This window comes from Cyclopterus lumpus, chromosome 1 (genome assembly GCF_009769545.1).
Source record: "Cyclopterus lumpus isolate fCycLum1 chromosome 1, fCycLum1.pri, whole genome shotgun sequence".
Classification (NCBI taxonomy): domain Eukaryota; kingdom Metazoa; phylum Chordata; class Actinopteri; order Perciformes; family Cyclopteridae; genus Cyclopterus; species Cyclopterus lumpus.
In genome coordinates this window covers 6,030,885-6,051,819 of record NC_046966.1, presented here as the reverse complement: position 1 = coordinate 6,051,819, position 20,935 = coordinate 6,030,885, and the positions used below count along the sequence as shown (strand labels likewise).

The 20,935-nt window shown below is 46.0% G+C and overlaps 1 protein-coding gene and 1 long non-coding RNA gene across 10 annotated transcripts in view; one reads left to right on the top strand and one right to left on the bottom strand.

The window, feature by feature from the left end:
- The window catches only part of rab11fip4b (RAB11 family interacting protein 4 (class II) b), a 39,514-nt gene that overhangs the window by 10,977 nt on the left and 7,602 nt on the right, over nucleotides 1-20,935 (bottom strand). The window contains exons 1-5 of one of the 8 annotated variants that reach the window (XM_034531684.1): nucleotides 16,379-16,540; nucleotides 11,842-11,926; nucleotides 2,130-2,380; nucleotides 1,644-1,820; nucleotides 298-432 (exon numbers count right to left, since the gene is read on the bottom strand). In XM_034531684.1, coding sequence (XP_034387575.1) covers nucleotides 298-432; nucleotides 1,644-1,820; nucleotides 2,130-2,380; nucleotides 11,842-11,926; nucleotides 16,379-16,470 — 740 coding nt within the window. In that variant the 5' untranslated portion in view covers nucleotides 16,471-16,540. Of the gene's footprint in view, nucleotides 1-297; nucleotides 433-1,643; nucleotides 1,821-2,129; nucleotides 2,381-11,235; nucleotides 11,398-11,841; nucleotides 12,344-16,378; nucleotides 16,541-19,557; nucleotides 19,688-20,935 lie in introns of those variants that run through there. The other 7 variants (XM_034531693.1, XM_034531711.1, XM_034531743.1 and 4 more) reach the window with 7 other exon arrangements.
- Nucleotides 16,752-19,760, top strand: LOC117730177. Of its 2 annotated transcripts, none has more exons than XR_004609420.1 (3): nucleotides 16,752-17,749; nucleotides 19,120-19,387; nucleotides 19,659-19,760. It is a non-coding gene; the product is annotated as an uncharacterized LOC117730177 (long non-coding RNA). The 2 variants fall into 2 exon arrangements; XR_004609418.1 differs by lacking the exon at nucleotides 19,659-19,760 and adding an exon at nucleotides 19,508-19,615.

Sequence of the window (20,935 nt, the reverse complement as noted above, 5' to 3'; positions counted from 1 at the left end):
TTAGGTAACAATCGATTAGCGTGTGTGTGTGTGTGTGTGTGTGTGTGTGCAATAAACAGGAGGAGGAACACTTCAGACATTAGTTACAGCGGTTACAGCGTGCTGTATAGTTCCTGTGGCTAATTATTCAACGGTGGCTCCGTGGTAGAGCCGTCCGTCAATCAGCGGGTCGATTCCCGGCTCCTGCAAGTCTATGTCGCTCACAAAGTCACTCCCTATTGCACTAACATTTAGTGGGTGTAGATCTTGTTTGTTTGTTTGTTTGTTTGTTTGTTTGTTTGTGTGTGTGTGTCCTACCTGTTAGACTTGAGGTTTTTGAGGCGAACCTCCAGGTCGTTCAGCAGGTTGACCTTCTTGCTGCACTGAGAGCAGTAGACATCCATCAGTTCACCGTTGTAATGCTGACGCACCTTACGAGGAGTCTGGCCCGCGCTGTACACACACACACACACACACACACACACACAGGTGAGTGGCTTACCTTTCGAAAGCAGTGCTTCTAGTATGTCGGAGAAGTGTCGGCCCTCAAAGCGAGACAGCGACACAATGACCTCATTACCAAATCTGTTGCCAAAATAAGGATTGCATTGCATCAGGATCTTCCAAGTGGGTCCTCGGGCCATTACCACAAACCCATATTTGTACAGTTTTTTTAGTTGTAACTTTACTTATGTACAGATGTACACATACCATCAATATAGTCAAAGTGGGTCATTTGTATTGATTTAAAATTGTAGGAACGAGCAGCAGATAGAGAAATACTTTTTTTGTAATATGTGTGCACACCAATAAATGACTAATGTCGTGGGGATTTCTGATCTAGAAACATTGATTTCCATGCAGTGCAACTGGTTGAAAACTATGCATTGACATACATTTTCTGTTTATGGGCCACAAAGAAAAAAGTGTGCCCACCCTTGCCTTAATGCATTACACGTGCCTGAAGATACGCTCCCTGTTCCCGAATTTCAACACAGCATTCTCAAAATCTCAACCTCAAAAACTCAAAGTAATTGATTTTGGAGGTTTTTAACCCACTTTGTACTGTAGTCACTCAAACTTCTTTCAATTCTTGTAAATCCGGGGCCTCATTTTAAATTTAAATCTCCATGCCAACTCCATTTGGTGAGTTTTGTCTGCTTGGTATGCGAGGAAGGAGCGGCGTCGCCACTCTATCAGCCGGGAGACTTAATCCCATTAAACACAGGCTTTTGTTGAATATTAATGTGGCCTTCAGGGCAAGAGCTCCTAAGCTACACTTCTATAGTCCAGACTTTATTAATAACATTGAGTCAGGTTCTGATTCGGCAGAGTGGAGCCTCAAGTCCATCATATTTAAGTTGGAGCTACAGAAAATGGTCAACGTCTTTATCAGAACTTAACCTTTGAGAACCTTTTATCTGCACTGCTGGGCCACCAAACATCTGCTACTGGCCCTGGAAGAAATTATTCTATTCATTTGACCAAACTTGAGTTTCTTCAGTAAGATGTTAGGGAGGGACTAGGGACGAGTGTTTTAATATTCATTCGTAACAGAAATACACCCGGCCACCCTGTTGACCACTTTACAACAATGGAGCCTTTACTGTGTTGAGGTTCAGCATTCAAACACGGGGAGCGATGTCTCACAACGTTTCCCTCACCTAGAGGGAACAGATGAGCCGAGGTCGGAGCACCCGTTGGTTCGAGTCTCGTCGTCCGGGCAGGGGCTGCTGGGAGCGTAGTCCGGTTCCTCCCCTTCGCCGTAGTCCTCAAACTGCTCCTCGTTCAGAGAGGCCGAAGATAGGTCAGAGGTCACTGAGACGCTGGTCTGACCACAACTGTGGAAAAAGAAGGAGGGGATGTGATATTTATTTATTTGAGTTTAGAGGATAGAGGTTTCCTGAAAATGTCCCTTGTGTTTTGTGAATAATGTTTTTATATTTTTATCTGATTGAGAAAACAGCCACGAGGACAATCACGCTAAACAGAAAGCGATATGTGTCCCCATGAATGAAGGTCTCCACCGTGTGAAGCAAAGGAAACGAGGAGCATCACCGCATGTCGACCGATTTAGAGACGGTGAGACCGACAGTAAAGCAGTAGTAGTAAAAAAAAAGAAAAAAAAGAAAGATGGAACAAAGTCGTACTTCTCCCCAGGGAAGAAGAGATGCCCCAGTGCGTCTTCCTTGTCTCCAGGTCTGATCGGCCCGTCGGAGGTGTCTGACCCTTGGGTGCTTTCCACTGCGCTGTCTCTGTCCGATTCCCTCTCCCTGCCCTCGTCTGCCACCTCCTCCTCAGGCTCCTGCACCTCTCCCGGTAACAGCTGGCTCTCAGGGACGAGGTCAGGAAAGGCCCGCGTGCACATGATGGCCGGACAAAGCCGCTCCTCCTCAACGCCCTGGAGCATGATGGGAAGAGGGGAAAGAGTCAGTTTACAGACACATTCGCAGGCCCTGAACTGCAACAGCAGAAACAGAGTTTGAGTGTGGCCGTTATTGCGAAGACAGTTAATTAATGACGTTGCCCAGTGACTCTTTACGCTGATGGCATCATTTATACCATCATTTTCTATTGCAAGCAAACATTAAAAATCCTTTCATTGAAAAAGATGTTCCTTAAAACTTAAAGATGTTTTCTTAAAATAACCCGATAGAGCGGGCTCTATTTGTAGACAGAGACGGGGGTCATAACCTTAGAGGACAATTTAATTTGAAAGAAAACACTGCATTTGAGCGGGACATGAATGAGGAAGGGGCCTTGTCTCTCTTGGTCTCACATGCTCATTGTTGATGTTTTTGTTTGTCCACTATTTAAGTTAAAGAAGGAGGTAAGGCCATATTAATGTTTACTTCTGCATATAACATATATAATATTCATATAGTTAGTTGGTTTATAATTTGCTGTCTATGTTTATTGTTTATAAATGTATACATATCTAATGTATACCATAGGCTGTATATAAGAAGTGGAAGTAGTCATCGTGGCATCACCCATTTAGCCAATGGAAGTCCTGTGTTGTTCATATAACAGCATGACTGTTTTAGTTTCAGGAGGGCTGCTCACAAATCATGGCTGCTGAGAGTTTTAACACTAGTGGATTTCTTTGTTGGGTTAAACCCCCCCACACACACACACACTTAGTAAATTCCTTCACTGTGGGAATGGTCTTAAGCTCACATTGGGGGTGTGGAGGACTAGAAAAGGTAAAAGGGCGACGGGTCAAAGGTCACAGGTCCCGCTCCGGCGAGTATCACTCTTCGCCGCCTCAAATCTCTTCCAATGCAACAGAGAACAAGGACTTAGCATGACGGAGCACTGCAGCACGAAGGAGGAGGGCAGGTGAAGAGGTGATCAGAGAGGACGGCGAGCAGGGTGAGGAACAGAAAGGTGGGGAGGGGGTGGACGGCAGTATGGATGGAGGTTTGGGGGAGGAATAAGTATGGTGGAGAAAGTTACCAAGCGAGGAGAGGGAAAAGACCAAGAGGAACAAAGCCAAGAAGGAGAGCTGTGAAGAAAGATATGAGAACACTTTACAGACCACTACAGCGTTCAGGCTGCTCTCACAACGCTGACTTTTCATCCCTTGAGCTACACTGATCTTGGCCGAACAGCAAATTGTTTCATCCCATAATAGGGGTGTAACGCAGAGCCACTATCTGTAGGTCGCAAAAATTTATTTAGTCGGATTTATAACAGTGAGCGAAGCAGAAAGGTGGAAGAAAATGTCCAGATTGTAAGAATAAGTATGTATGAATAACAAAATAAAAAACAATTTAACCATGTACCAGAATGATAAAATAACGAAACATGATTTGGATTTGATACCTTTTAATGTTCTTGGTGGAAATGAATAGCGGAAATAAAGGGAAAATACAGGTCAAAATTGCATTGTACATTGCTTCTATGAAAAATTAAAAATGTTTTGGTATTTTGCATTCAATTGAATGAGGTCTGTTACGAATGTTACTGCAAGGAATGAATGCAGTTTGCATCAGTTTTGAGATGATTATCTTCTCATATCACAATAGTGTTTACATCTCTATCCTTTACACACACACACACACACACACACACACACACACACACACACACACACACACACACACACACACACACACACACACACACACACACACACACACACACACACACACACACACACACACACACACACACACACACACACACACACACACACACACACACACACACACACACACACACACACACACACACACACACACACACACACACACACACACACACACACACACACACACACACACACACACACACACACACACACACACACACACACACACACACAACAGAAGCTGAACTCATGAACTGAGGCTCTGTACTGTAACAAAGAGACACCATGGGGTCTGGAGCTGAGTCACCCAGAATAAAACCAGGGATAAAGACCTCTTTAGCATTCCTTACACCAGCCTCCTTATTTCCCTGCAGCAGGAAAAAAGAAAGAAAGAAATGGTGCGAGGCCCCCCCCCCTCTCTGTACTCCAACACAACAATAGAAAAAAGAAACGCTGAACAAGCTACCACAGCGGGGAAGAGAGACACCTGTTGTGTTTGTTTTGGTGAAGAGAGACAAGGACGTTTTTGTTGCAGTGCGAGCTACAGAACTAAGCTTCCCAATGAGGGTTGAAAAGGTGAGCAATACACCTCGTGGAGGTTGCATTTAAAAGTGTTTAAAGAGCTTTATTTTCCTGTGTTCAGGTTAACACTCAAGTGTTCAGTTAGTTGCACTCTTTTTGGGAGAACGGAAGGCGCCAATTAAAGTGTTTCTGATTGCTGCTGAATAGTAAAAGAGTGATGATGGAGGGAGGAGCTGTGTGTGTGTGTGTGTGTGTTTACAGTATGCCTCCCTGGACCTGGGGGCCTTTAACTGCCACAACATGAGCCTGCAGAGTGTTACGAGTCCCCCCCCCCCACCCCCATTTTTAGTCCAAGGAGGATATGATATGTTTGCTCGGGTTTTACCCAGCTCTGTTATTGATGATTTATCAGAAGGTTTTTACCATCCGGTAAATTATTTGATGAGCGTCTGAAGCCTTTCAATGTTTGGGAGTACACCTAGTATATTACACCAATATCTATGTTTCTGCAGGGTGCCTGAAGCGAATTGAAAACAGTCATAAATCTTTCAATCTATATCAAATGTCAGGATGACGACTTAAAATGGATCCAAATGCAAAACAGAACATCAATCGACGTTCACGTCCAGAGATTACAAAGACATGAACTACACCGCTTCAGAGCATTATTCTGCACACCATCAATGCTGTTGCACATTTTTCTAATAAACTAGGAAAAGGATTTCTGATCTCTCCGTGGGTCCGTTGCTGCAGGGTCTGACCTAGTTAAAATACAGACATCCTATCTCTTCCATGCTTTTTCTTCCCGCTGTCCCAGGTGAGGCCAACGCCAGCGAAGAACCAGAAAAATGCTGCTTCCATTTTCTGAGATGAGAAGGTGATAAGAGACGTATGCGAAGAACAACTGTAGCCATTCGTGTCTGCGTGAAATCTCTCTGTGTCCGGCTTAGCAGAGCGGGTTCCAGGTGTTTGGCTGAAGAAGCAAATGGTCTCAGACACCTGGAGTCTGGAGTATTAGAAGTAAAGCTTGGTAGCCCAGATTTGTCTGACAAGAATACAGAAGCAGCTCTTAACACGGCCAAGCTCTCAGGGAAAGGTGTATTATTTACATCCATTGCATCTGCAATAGAGATGAAAGCAGGGAGGAGGGGAGAGGGGAGAACAATAGAGAAGGGGCATTTCTCTAAGGGAAGCTGAATAGAGAAAGAGAGAGTAAATAAAATGAAGCAGAGAAAAAAAGACTGAAGCTAACAACAAGCAGTGCCACAGTGTACATATCGGTCCAACTCGCACGCCTCATCGCGAGTACCGCGGGAATCATTTGGCAGCCGCGCCGGCTTTTTCTTTCTCCAGCCGTGCATAAATGGGACTTTATGTAACATGACTGATGACTACGAATCACACCATGTTGACAGAGTCACGCTGCAGCGGTTGAGCGACACCGTGGAAGACGATGCGGTGCCGAAAAACCGCGAGGCGCAAGTGACGACACCGCATCGCGATGGCTGCGACTGGTCGCCGACATACAGTATTTACACGTGTGCGCTTGTGCAAGGGAAAGAACCGGAGCCAAAAACAGGTGACCGGCAATCAAATTATGGAACCATCCGGGTGCAAATCCCTGGCGGACATCACAGAGGCACAAACAGGAAAGACCATCACCAGGAAGTGGAGTGAAATGGAGTCGGTATTCGCGGGAGGCCAGATGTGCACATTATGTCAAATGATGAAGTTCGTTCTGTTTCTGTCTCTTCGCCGTCTTCACTCTGGCATCTCTGCTTTATAAATCGGAACCAGAAACAAACTTTACAGGCAGAGTGTTTCTGACACGCACTTCACATCCACGTGGCGCCACTCACTGGCACAAATCACACTTGCAGCGGCCGACAAGGCGGAGTGACGTGAACAAACTACTCACTGAGAGGCCAATTAACGGGAGGTCACCGTCAGGGGCCAGAACTCGCCATCGGGACCACGCCGCTGCGGCCGTCATTAAAAAAAGATGGACTCTCCATCCGCCTCCTCTCCCTGTAGTCTACGCCGAGTGCTGAGGGTCAATACCAGTTTAGTGCTGAACAAGTCATTAATCAGCCCTCCTGGCAGGGTGGAGAATTACGTGGATGACGATGCGTGTCACGGTTTGATTAATCGAAATGTAAAACGAGGGAGACGATGGCGTTGAGCAGGAAGCGGTGCAACCTGAATGATATTTTCTCAGCTGTCAGGAGAGGTTCCCACGTGCGTCTCATTAACTTTCACTCATTTATCATAATCGTTCAAACTGGTTTTCGGCGTTGACAGAATCTTCCATTAAAAACCAAACAGCAACGTTGAAATCAATAAAAGACACACGAATCGAAAGAATTCGTGATGCAGGTTGATCTTCATTGAACCATAATAATTATTCATTTCAAAAGTAAAAAAAAAAAGGAGAGTTCACCCCAAAATGAAAAATACACATTTCTCCTCCTACCTGTCGTGCTTTTTATCAGTCTAGATTGCCTAGTTTTGGAGAAAAAGATGTCTGCCTTCTCTACAATATAATATGGCACTCGGCTTGTGTCGCTCAAAGTGGCAACAAATCCACAGCAATGTCTCTTTTACAGCAATCGTGACCCGGTTACTCAAGATATCCCTCAGACCTTGTTGTTTTCTTTCAACCATAGTTTCTACACAAAACTGCTCGCAGCGAGGATTGTTTGGCCATTTGCCAAATAGCACTACAGGTAAGAGGCAAAATATGTATTTGGGATTTCGGGCTGAACCGTCCCTTTAAGACAAAGCCTTAAGTGAGCTATGATCTCTTTTGAACATCGCCTTTCACAAATATTTTTGTGGTTTCGTCATTGGAGCCAAACTAGAATAAAAGGACATATACGGCTTATGAAGTAATAAGATGTTGTTCCTGTTGTCACGTCTTGCACAACTAGTTGGGACAGTAACCATCTTGTTGCTCTACGATCACAAGTAAACATGGAGGAGGACAAAACACCAGCGCGGGGAGGGATCGGATGAGCAGGCGCACACAGCGACTGGTTTCCATCCACACTGATGAAGCTTTTGATTCAGTGCGACTCAGCAGCAGAGGGACTTGAGGTTGAGCTGAAGAGTGATGGTCAAATGGAAAGAGGGAGAACGTAGAGAATGGATCGGGGAGAGGACGGAGAGAGAGAGAGAGAAGCAGCGCTCTCTGTGCTTGTGTTTGTCAGACTTGAGCTTGAGATAAGAGGCGTTTCTCTGCAGAGGCTTTCCATCTCTGCCTCTCTTTGTTCATTTCATCCTCTCTTTCTCCTGTTCTTCTAAACCCTGAGCCCCTCGACTGCTGCCGCTACAGAAATATTCACCTATAAAGTGGATTGCTCTGCTTTGATATTCAGCGCTTTGACTAGTTACCGGTCGGGGATTCTGCCATCCTGAGCCTCAGATCTCACCAGCTGGTAACAAGAAGCTCTGGGACAAGAGGGCATAAGAGGCTTTTCAGAACCCTAAAAGGATATTCGGACTCACAAATATGTACAAAAACCGCAGAAAGGATGAGACAATTACTTGATTAGTCAGTTATGCCAAATGTTTCATCTTCTCAAATGTGGGAATTTGCTGTTTTTCTCTGTCATAAATAATATCTAATTGAATTGTTGTACTTATGAAACTGTTGTTTCAACATGTCTCATTTTTGCCAGGTGAGACTTTGAACTATTTTCGGATATTTTGTAGACAAATCATAGACTGTATAGAAGAAGTTCTATAAAACTGAAAACACACTTTCAAAGAAAACACAAACAACTCTTCAACCAGACAACGCCGTGGTGTGGACCTGTCAATCACAGTAGCCCCACCCTAAAGAAAATCCTGCTTTATGGTCTATTTTACTCAAAATGGACCGTAATTTATTAAATGAACATCATGCTGTATTGAAGAGACTTGAAACTAGACTTAGAACTAGAGATTGAGACCATAAACTCATGTTTACAATGTTTACTGAGGGTATAAATCAAGAGAGAAGTAGGATCATTTTCTCATAGACTTCTATACAAACATTTTTTTTTTACAACCAGAGATGTCGCCCCCTGATGGCCATTAGAGAGAATGCAAGTTTACGTGCATTTACACAAGTTTACAGACTAGGAGTAAGCTATCTGAGACAAAGAAGCAATTAAACCAATAAATAATAAACAGAAGTCTGGAATAAAATCAAGTTAGTTCCCATGTTGCCTCTTCAGTGGATGAGTGATGTTCATATCCATGTATAGATTGCTTCAATACCAGTTTTCCAAAACACCATGTCAGTGGATCATAAACACTCCGTTTGTGAGTATGTGCATGTTTCTGTCTGCGTGTCTGTATTATTCAGCTCCTATTATGAGCAATACTCTTCCCACACACACACACACACACACACACACACACTACACAAAGGGGAAGTAATGACTCATATTTATCGACCATTTCGTTAAGTCAACACCGTGTGAAACACACACACACACACACACACACACACACACACACACACACAGCACACAGCACACAGCACCCGAGACTCCCCATGCTCTTTAAGTCAAAGCTGTAAGTCAAACATGAACACTGGGGCTTTTTAGTACAGTTTGACACGCACAACTACACACGAATAAAAGCATCACAGACACACAAATGTGTTTCCAGCTGAGTCTAAACAGGTAGCTGCATTGGATTACCAAGAATGTAGCAGTGGACAAAGAACAATGCAAGGAGGGACCGGAGCCGCACACTGGTGACTGTGTGAAGGTGTTCTCAATGATGGAGCAACGCCAACAGGTGAAACAGTGTGACTGTATGCGTTTTATCATTTCTGAATAAATAGAAATATGAGGAAAGTAGTGAGTTTATTTTGGCTAATTCTGACTTCATCAAGGGAGTATTTAAAAAAAGAAAAAGCAGCATGTCATTGTAGATAAGTGTTTGAATTCTAAAGAGAGTGGGTGTGTAGCTGTATATACAAGAGGCCCGTTAAACAAGGAGAACTTGAAATACGTCCTTTGATTAAGAGCAATTAAGCGGTGTGGGAGTTGTCTGTGATTTTGTTCTACAACCTAAAGTCTTTAACAGTCTGTCCTCAGTTCATGAAAATTAAATCGGAACATGTTGGTTGTTCCGTCGAACTTAGCACCGCCCTCCTGCGGCCTCGACCCATTTTGTCCTGTTTGTGTGTGCATGTGTTCTAAAGACCCAAAAGTCGGCCTCACAGCGTCATTGACATATCGAAGTGTAATTTAGAGAAGCTTTCGCACGAGGCAGGCCGGTTGGGTTATTAGTGCGTTTGCTCTCTGTGGGCCAGTTGCAACACGCTCCAGAGTAAAAGTGCCACTGCTTCACATCAAAACACGGGAGCTGGCATCAACCTGCAGAAGTCAGACCAAAGTAATATAATGTGCTTTGTTTACATACAGACTACAACAAGCACCTTAATAAAGCTCAGTGGAGCTGCTTCTCACGACTTCTGTCAGAGAAAAATGTGTTTAATTAGTTTCATCTTGGAGCACTCTTTTGGTGTTCAGATCATTTCCTCTATGAGCCAAAGTGTGTTGTGTCTAGCGCGCTGATTGTCCTCTCTGTGTCATCGAACTCACATCCAGTGAAAAGAAAAGAAAGTGTTTCACAAAGTGCTTTGTCTGTCTCTTAAGGGCCTGTTTGTCAGCTCTCCTGCTGTCGGCCGTTGAATGGCATTTCAATCAGTGTCGGTTAGTGGCAGACCCCTCGGCAGGTGGTCGGGACCCCGGCCTCTTTTCAGCCGTTGCCTGAGAATTACTTTAAATACTTTCTAAAAAAGGAGAAAAAAAAAAGTCCAGAGACAATAAATGTCTTGAAAATAATGTGAACGTGTTAAAGATAATCATTTGTTTTTTTCCAGGACTAGTCTTCTCTCTATCAATGTGTGAGAGAGCATGATGGACATCAGAGTGTGACTGTCCTAAACGCATGCAGATTAGCCTCCACTCAGCGCGGCACGTTAATCTAGTTATTCTAGTCCCGGGGTAAACATTATAAACACCTGGGGAAAGGAAGAAGAAGCTAGATTACTGTAAGAAAAACGACTTTAGTGAAGGAATACAATATTTGTTGTGTATTTGTTGTTGTTGCCCGAGACAATCCACAAAGAGCGTCCTGCTCGGATGAAGAAGAGTTAATCTCGTTATGTAATGTCCAGTCACAGACCAGGAGCATTCAAAATGACGAGAGGGTGACGTCACGTGTTGCCATTGAAGTAAAGCGCACCTTGCCTTTTCTATTTTGGGACCAATGAACGGATGCATCAAAGTACAATAAGTATCGGTTGTATTGTACATTTAGATCTTCTGAATTCTCTTGATGATCTCAATGATCGTAACTGTGTCAACTGTACAAACTTTCCGGTAGTGAATCACATTTAAATCCGACGACATCCTTGCTCAGCCCCGCTGTGTGTTGCGTCTACACCGACATTTTCAGTGTAGTAGGTCCAAACCACGACGTGATTGTTTTGGTATAAACTTCCCCCCTTTTCCCTGAACCATGCCCCAAAATAAAACAGACTGGAATAACTTTACACCGAAAAGGGACGATTTCTAAATGACTGAATATTTACAGCGAAGACGTTAAAACACACATGACAGGAGGAATCATACCAGCCCACGCGCTCTCATATTTAAATGCCAAACATCCTTCTCCCTTCAGTCCTGCAGGCTCTTCCCTCTTTCCTTTCCCGTTCCGTGTGCACTTTGCTCTCCGCCCGGTTTCCCTGCACGCGTCTTTTGATCTCACTCGCCCTCTGCAGTTGCCTCTCCTCGCAGCCACCGATGCTTTCCAATTAATCACATTACTGTCACAGGGATGTTGAACCGCCGGCGACCGGGGCCGCGAGAGGATATGATGGTGAGGAGGCAGTGAGGAGCAGACTGGGGAGGAGGAGGGGGGGAGCGACGGCGAAGGGACGGGACAGAGTAGCGCGAGGACAGCCGAGCGAGACAGACAGACAGGCACACATACACACACACACACACACACACACACACACACACACACATTCAACTGGGCACACCCGTCAAACTGCCCCCCCCCCCCTTTTCCCACTCACCCCTTCACATACAAACTACCCCTGCTCCCCTTATGTTTACGCCTCTCTTACCCCTCACGTCCCCACACTGACGCTGTGTTGTTGTTCTCATTCCGTTTGAGGGCTCCCTCACCTGCCTCGCTTTTTCCAGCGGGTTGCATGCGGTCTGGTTGCTTACCCCGTTTATCAGTCCATGGTCAGCAGTCCCCCTCTTCCCATCGGCAAAACCCACGTCCACTGAAGTCATCCACTGTTCACCGGGGCTAAGTCCGTTGTTTCGGCGCACGCACACACACACACACACACACACACACACACGCACAAACACACACACACACACAGGTGTTCCCTTTAAAGGCAGGTGGAAGAGGGAGAGTCGGGATAGTCCAAAGGGTGAGTCCTTGTTAGTGGTTTAGTCCAAAGTAGAGGCAGAGGAGCGGATGTATCGTTCATTTTAAAACACTGCACTGGCTGCCAGGCGTCTCACTCACACACACATACATACACTCACTCGCACACACACACACACACTTACTCACACACAAACACAAACACAAGCACAGACTCTGCACCTCACACTCTTTCCCTCCCTCTGACTGCCTCCGCCGGCTGACTCGCATTCACAGTGAGAGCAAAGATTCAGGCAACAGTTGTTGAATTCATGGCCCCTCCTCCCCCCCGCCCCCCTTGCATGCGGGGTTGCTTAGCAACTGGCTTCTGTGGGCGGGGCTTGTGATAGTCCTCACATTGCTGCACACCCTGCTCACGGGCTGCCGCCTACTCAGGCTATATTTGCATGTCAAGCCCTGCCCACCTCAGTGTGAGAGTCTCTTCTGTGGAAGAGGCCAGTGCCTGTGTGGGCTTGTGGGGGCTGTGGGGACGGGGACGGGGTCATTGAGACCAAGCAGGTTGTCTTTAGTGATGCAGCAGATTCCACGAGGTGGGTCCAAAAGAAAAGACGAGTACTGGTTAGTCACAATGGAAAGGAGAAAAAAGGGAGGGGGGAGGAAGCATTAGAGAGAAGGAGAAAGAGAGAGAGGTGACGGCAGAGCAGCTAGGGGCATTTGTTTGTTCACTTCACGCCTATCTATCTATCTATCATTTCTGACATTTTATGGATAATCAACTGATAAATTGAGAACATAACAGACAGATGAATCAACAATTAAATAAGTAATCTACACAGCATTAGAACAACCAAAATCCAATCGCACACCATTGTAGAAACTGCATTCCTCCGCTCTAACACATTGGTTGTAGTGTGAGCTAATCCAGTGAAAGAGACTGATGTTTTTGTGTAGGATCATATGATTAAAAATGGAGAAAATCTTCAAATATCTTTTGAAATCCTTTCAAAAATGTGTGGCGGTCCGTATGCACATGACGTAGTTTTTTGTAATTCCTGAGAAGTTGTTATTTCACAAATACAGTAGGTTTTATGGATGTATTGATAAAAAAAAATGATGTGCCAAAACTCAAAGTCTTCATACTGCTTTTAATTCCTCAGCGGGCGAATGGAAACTCCATATTCCCTTTGAACCAGCGCCTCTCAAAAGCAAAGCTCTTTTTGAAATGTTCATTTCACAAAAACAACTTCTTATTTTTCCTGCCGCGCCATTTCTCCCTACATTTCTAAATCCTCTCAGAGAACTTAAGGTCTTACTGACGTGCCCTTGGGCATTTAATCCATTCCTCAAAGAGTTTTAAATAATTGTGGGGGAATGTCCTTTGAGTGGGCTCTCCGTTAATGTTTACCATTATTTCTTTCTCCACTCCACAGGGCCTTTCAATCATTCTCTCGGCCGCCGCTCTCTGCTCTACTCCTCACGTGTATCTTTTAAATTGCCCCGAGCGGTCTCTCTTACAGGAGTCAGGGATACGGAGAGCAACTTGGAGATCCCCGGCTTCCTCTCATTCAACGTGAGGATCGCGTGTGCTGCTGTTATCTTTGTGGCGTCCGCCCCCAGTGGAGCCATTAGTGAAAAGGTGTCTGTGGCTTCGACGTTACAACCGCCGTAGGCAACTCCTCCTGAGAATGAGGAGCAAGCGGACGTTACCGCCGAGTGCTGTACAGTGATTGCGTATCGAGCGTTGGTTAGATAACGCCATCAGCGTGCTTTAACGGCCAGCGTATCCGCGCCCCCGTGCAGCAATGCATTTTCCACAAAGACACCAGGATGAACCGGTTACGGCCGTGCTGCACAAAGAGGGGGACGCCTCGATCCCACGAGCATGCGCCACTTGTATGTTTGGTCGAGGAACGGCTAACGCACGCCTGTGAATCTGAATCCATTATATTTCCGCTTGCCCTCACTTCGCGCCGTGTGTTTGTTTGTGCACACGATAAAAGAACTGATGACAAACACGCTCACATTTCACTGGGAATCATGTCTCTATGTTTCGGCCTGTATCTGCCCGGCTGAACAAGCTGCTGTCGTGATCTGCTCTCTCTTGACGTTGTCGTCCCTGCCTCCCATATATCTGCTGTCCTACTTTCATTTGAAGGACCGGTTCCCAGCACTGTGGAGACATACAGTAAATCACACACTGGACTGCCATCACAACAAATCCCCTCTCGTCTCTGTGCCACTTGAAATAAATAACAGAAGGATTTATTTTTGCGTCTAGAAATCCTATTAACCTGTATTGTCATTATTATGCTGATACAATCACATGTTGTCTGCGTTTCCAAGCTTTTGTTTGTATGGCGTCAGCTCAGGTTTCACCACTTCACGTCTTGTTCCAGTACATCTGATGGCCGCGGAGCCGAAACACAATCCCGCTAAAGTTACATGGAAATGTCCGCAAACTTGTTTCTTTTCTCTCCCGCCTGGTGACATATTTTCGAGCGCTTCAGCGTCGATTTCACGACTCACGCGATCTCTGTTTCTGGTACACTGTGTCAGAGATGATGCTCGGTGTGAGAACTCCTAGCTGATGGAGAGGAAGAGGGGGAGGTGGGGAGAAAGATAAAGAGGAGGAAAGAGACGTGATACGAGCTGAGGGAGCCAAATACAACCTGATTTCGAGGAAAGGAATGCACCCTTTCTCTCTCTGTCTGCTGCTCTCTTGCTCATTCACTTTTAAAAGATGTTGGCAGTGGCTCAACCAATGGCCTGCTTCTGTTTGTTGATGTGCAATTTGTTAGAGGGCTTGCCCCTTCCCCCCCCCCCCCCCCCCCCCCCCCCCCCCCCCCCCCCTCTTCTCAATGAAGCCATTTACAATTCTATTCATGCCTACCTGCCTCATTCAGAGGGCGACACACAGTTTTGGACCGAGGGCCTGGTTTTCACAAAGTGTTATCACAGTTATGTCAACCCTCTTCAGAGAGGAGAAGGCGTTACTGCAATAAGTTAAGTGCCAAAGAGAGAGACGGTGGTGGAGAACTCTGCATTAAACTCCTCACAGGCGAATGGACACCGGGCTTAATAAGCAAACACACATACAGAAGTAATAACAACGACACACACACACACAACTAAATGTGCGTGTTGCAGCTGAAACCTCTCCATGGGGATTCTCAACCAGCTGCTGGGCTTCGCAATGCAGCAAGACGAATGATAGAGAGGGAGAGAGGGAGAGAGAGAGAGAGAAGGTTGTGGGCAGGAGAGGCCCCGTATAGAGAAAGAGAGGGAGGGGGGAACGAACGCGGCACAGATCCTACCAACCAACTGCTTAGTTGGGCCGAGTGCTGTGAATCTCAGCATTCAAACTTGGCATGTGACAAGTGGACATGTGAGGGAACTAGAATGAAAATGCTACTCATACGTCAACGTTTAGCCCTGTGAGAAGGAAGTTACATATGAGACCATTAGGACGTTTTGAATGATCGAGCATTGACAAGCGCGCATCATTTGAAATGCCATAATCATCATTATACAGGGTCAGGGGTTTGGAGAATGTGCAAAGTGAGTATCTGTTGCAGAGCCTGAGAGCTGACGACATGCAAACACCGACTGCACAACTTTGTGAGATCCGCGATAATGACAATGTCGGCGAGGTGAGAGGAGGGGTTCAGTTACAGCGTGAGAGCGTGAGAGATTGAAAAGACTGAATACTATCTTGAGTATGCCGGGCTTGACAGAAAGAAGAAAAAAGTGACACTGTGAATAACTGAGTGTCAGTACACGTGATTGAAAATGTGAAGGATGACATTTGAAAAATATGGAAGATGAACGATGAATACATCATTTCTATTTCGTCCTGACTGCATCAGGATGCAATGCGCACAGATTGTGCACATACCCTGTATTGACAACCACAGAGAGAGATAGAAATATTCTCACAGACACAGTCTCTCTCTCTACATGTCTGCTCGGCAACGACGCCTGTGGTGTTGCTGCTTGCAGCGTTCTCGGGGACCGCTCATACGAAAGCAGCTTCACACTCGACACTGCGCCTCCTTCTCAGCAATACGCCTGCCCTGACATAGTTCACAATAGTCACAGCTACTCAAGGTCAGAACGGAGAAATGTCACCAACTTTTGACAAAGCGCCCCCATTGGGGGTCCCGAGCAATACGCCCACCAAGTGTGAAGTAGATCGGAGGAGCAGTGCTGGAGACACGTGAAGAACTCGCTTTATGGTTAGGTATTAGTCTTCATTCTGCATATACTCTGCACACGCTAAAGTACATTTTGTTGTCTCTGACATGGTGACGAATGACGGACAGTTACTGTATACAATACACTCCAATTAGAGAGGAGGGTACGCACTTTAGGGTGATGTGCAAACACCCGCCCACATACTGTGACAGGATGCTGTACGCAGCGAGCGTACCACCGCAGTAGAATATCTTCCAAGTCATCCAGAGTTCAACACCCGTGTTTTCCTGTAAACAGACACCAAAACATTCTCTGTGTTTTCATTTTATTTAAATTGGCATTTTGACTTTATATTTATACGCTGTTGGGTAACAAAGAGGACTTTAAGATAAGACTTGTGGCTGCAAACCACCACAACACTTTGTGTTATTTCAAATTGGCGTGCGGGTTTCGATGACAGTCGGATGTTGTCCAAGTCTCCATTATGTGCCAACTAATCATGAGTCAACATGCCTCACAACCCGTTCATGCACGTAGGCCTATGGGAGCCAATGCAATGCCTCGGTATGCCGAACGTCTGCTCCGTTAAAGAGAGGCACACGTAGATCGCTGGTGAAAAGAGACGCGACCAACGCACATAGGCTTCTCCGCCGGTGTACTGAGCGGCCCGGCTAGCGTCTGACTGACAGCAGATCAAAGCCTGATGATCGATGCACTGCGTGGCGCCGCCATCTATCAAATCACCACCAGACACCGTGGGACGGCAAGCGACAGAGGAATCAATGGGGAAGTGAGGAAGACAACGTTTCTGTTTTCTAAGAACAGATGGGAAAGGGGAGAGGGGCTGAGAGAGAGAGAGAGAGCGAAACCACAGTGTTTTTGCAGCTCAGGGAAGATGAAGGAGAAGAACTACAGAGCTCTTGCAGGATGTTCGGGGGTTTAATGGAGGTTTTCACTCCCTTTATTAAAAGGTTACCTTGGGCAGAAAGGGTACTTGTGTGAGCTCAACCGAAACAACGCAACTAGACAATGGCCGCTAATTAGGCCTGACAGACAGGAGGGAACCATGAAAGGAGCTATTGACCAAGGTCATGTCATATGAACACACTTTGCAGAGAGATGAATGATAATGAGTCTTTTCCCCTAACCGGGCGCTTTAAATTCATCCATAATCATGAACTTTGTGGTGGTTTACAGCCGTCGTTAATTTTTTTTGTGGTCGTCGTTCCATGTTGCACAGCGAGCAGTGCAGCAGCGTTGTGGGTGGTTTTCGGTCACGGGAAACATTTACGCCAGGACGTGACCCTGTTGGGACACCGTGGAGGACGCAGGTATTCTGGTGAAACACCTGTTGAAACAGTTAGCCGCAATGTGACCACTGAGGCGGAGGCAACATCTAAGTGTGAAATTGCACATAAACCTGCCACATGCGCTGTTCATCCCCCTACCTCCTCACAGCTGGAGGAATCATTGATGGAGGTGGAACAAAATGTCACAGTGCAAACATTTGCCAAACATAGCTGGAACTCCTCTGCTTCGTGGGTGAGTTGGACTTTGTTTTCAGTTTTTTGGTAAGATCCAATGACGTGTCTGTCACAACAACTTTGAGTTGATTGCCTGCTTGTTTGTGAGTTTGAATGAAGCGTGTTTTACGATGCCTTACAGCCCATTGTTGCCTGGACGGGGGGGACGGGGGACGGGGAACGGGGGACGGGGAAGCTGGTTGTTGTTTGTATTCCTTCAAAACAATTCAGTCCCTTAAAAGGTTTGTGGCGCTTGAGGTCGTTTCCAGTCAGTTTGGTGAATCAACCCCCAAGTGTGATGCAATGCCACGAACTCCCACTGTGAGTGGGAGTTGGTGTGTTTATCTGTGTTGTTGATGAAACAGAGAGAGAGAGAAAGGGAGAGAAGGAGGAGGCAGTGATCCAGAACTGACCTCCTGTGACAGCTCCTCTATTCGGTCCACACATCACAGGACAATCAGCGACCTAATTAAACAAACAGAGAGAAAATGAGGTCGCAAAAGAGAAACAGAGAGGAAAGATGAGGGGAAGGATAGAGAAAGTGAGACTGGAGAAGAAAAAAAGAAGAAGATGTGTGGACCGATCGAAAGCTAGTGAGAAAAACAAAAAGGAGAAAATGTGGATAAAAGAAACAAAAGAACCGCAGAGAGGGGGGAGGGGATGAGAGGATCCAAAGACAATCAATGAGTTAATCGGGCAAGGCTCAAATAAAACATGAGCAGCAGGGTAGAAAGAAGAAAAACAAAGTAGGAAAATGGGAGTTGTGTGGAGGGGTTGACACACTGGTCTTGAGCAACATGAGAAATGCTGGCTCAGATTTGGGGGGGCAATAGTGCTGTTGCAAGCAATTCAGTTGATCTTCTTTGAAAAGAGGAAGACGGGGTCTAGACACTAATACCGGGACAGACGCAGGGACACCAGACCTCCAGCAAGGGAGAGAACCGGAGAGAGAGGCGAGGGGAGAGTTACAGCAAATTAAGGAGGGGAAGAGAGTGGGATGTAACGCTTTCCAACGGCCACAAAGACCCAGCAGCAATCAAATGTCCCGTCATCGCAATGCCCGGAGTAGAGCATGAAAAGTAAAGAGAAAAACAGATACCAAAGTCAGACTGCATGTCACTGAATGATGAATCCTGTTGGTCACGCCGATTCAGCTGCCGGACACTTTGGTGAACGGCATCATTGGGATTCAGTCGGATAGGCGCAGAGCAACTGTTGTGACTGAGTGGGTTGTTAGGAATCTTTTTTTATTTAAATGCATTAAATACTGTTGTTTTGACTTGCCGCTAGCCCGTTAAATACAGCACAATCTCATACCAGCTTTGATGAGGATGCATTTGAGTGCCCATGCGACGATGAGTATTGAGCCTGTGTTTTCCTGTTTTATAGAGACAACTGTATGAAGAAATGGGACTGCGGCATCCTTCTTCTTCACTCTTTGCACAAAGGACACGTCACAGCTGTGCCAGTTGGCATACTCTCTGTTCTGCACTGTGCACTTCGGTCCTATCGTGCGCGGGACGACAAAAACAGGTGACAGAAAAAAAAAGAAGAGTTGTTGGGTAATCGACGGCTAAAAGTGATGGCAAAGCAAAGCGTTAAAGACAGAGAGGCGTCATCAACGAATAGATCACCTGTGAATACACCGAGATGGACGGTAAGGACAATACAGACTGTATAGACTGTCTCCAACTAGTCCTGCAGATTAAAATGCCAAAATACGTCTTTCGTCCACGTAGTGATGACGTAACTAGTTTGTCGTGCGCTCCGACTGCAGAGTGTGTGGATGCTGTGTACGATTGAGACGGGAGTTTACAGAACACATACTTCACCGGCCCAAAATGCATTGCAGGTGACCTCAAGGTGCAGTTAGATCCGGAAAAGATCCAGAGGTAATGTTGATTTACATCTGTGATTTTCATCCAAAGGTAGATTGGTGACGCAGAAGAGACTTGCTGGTGACGTCACACAGAAACACATGCACGTATGCTCGTGAGTAAGTGTGTGTAAAAGCTCCTGCTTCATGCTCTCCACCCAGATGCTCTTGGCAGGAGGTGACCTGGGTCCACGAACAGACGGTCTGGACATTTGGCAACACACACACACACACACACACAAAGTCAGAGTGAAAGTCATGTAAACTTACACTGGAACTATTTAAAAAGGAGCTTAATTCCAGATTCAGAGCATCTTTAGCTATTGCCTCCAAGATGCTGTCAATACGGCGCAGCTAACGGCTCCGTCTTTACTCTTGCAATTAGTTGTTGGTTGCTATGTCAATGCTCTGAATTTCGAATTCAGGACCTTCAAAAAAGAAAGACAGAAATAATGAGCACTAAAACCACCTTCCTCGACTTCCTCTCAGACTCCAGCCTCGTTCGCCACGTTCATTTCGGCTCTCTCCCAAATCCATATTCATCTCACGACACTGCCTCAAGCTTGAGATGTAACGTGATGTAATATTCTCAAATCAGCAATATGAATGTTGCCATAAAAAGATTTGAATCACCTTCAGTGGAGTTTGTAAGTGCACCCTGCAAACTCAGAGACACCCGCGCTACAGCATCATGGTGATCAACTGCCAATGAAACGCATCATTTACCGGAGAGTTGAAGGGTTACTAGTTCCTTATGTGTGATGGTGCGCTGAAATCTGGCTGACAACATAACTCAGAGGCCTGAGAGGATATGTTAATGTGCAGCACACACATGCACACAGAGAGAGAGGGAGAGAGAGAGAGAGAGAGAGAGCTACAGGATCGTCATGTCTGCTAGGTGGCGGCGTGTCCTTGACCGTCATTGGCGGGACTCTGCTGGGCCTCGTCTCCGTTCCAGACCGCGTGCGTGTTGTGTGTGTTTGCATTTGTACAAATGCCTTTCAAAAACTTTAATTAAACAATGGAGCCACACGCTGGCGCCAAAGGAGAAACCGTGAGGCGGAGTTGCTTGTGCTCCTCCGAAATCAACGTAACTGTAAAATTCCCTTCCTTTCCCAGTCAGCCCATTGTTGTACGCGTTTCCAATCCTCTGGGAATTGAATAACTGAGACGACAGCGACGAGGGCCACATTCTGCATTCAATGTTGGGGAATAACTGAGAGCGTGAAGCACCAAGAAGAAATGAGGAGGAAACACAACAATAGTTGCAGCTACACGCACCGTGTCCTATTTTGTTGTTGTTACCAGGACGCCTCGCTGCATTTCCTC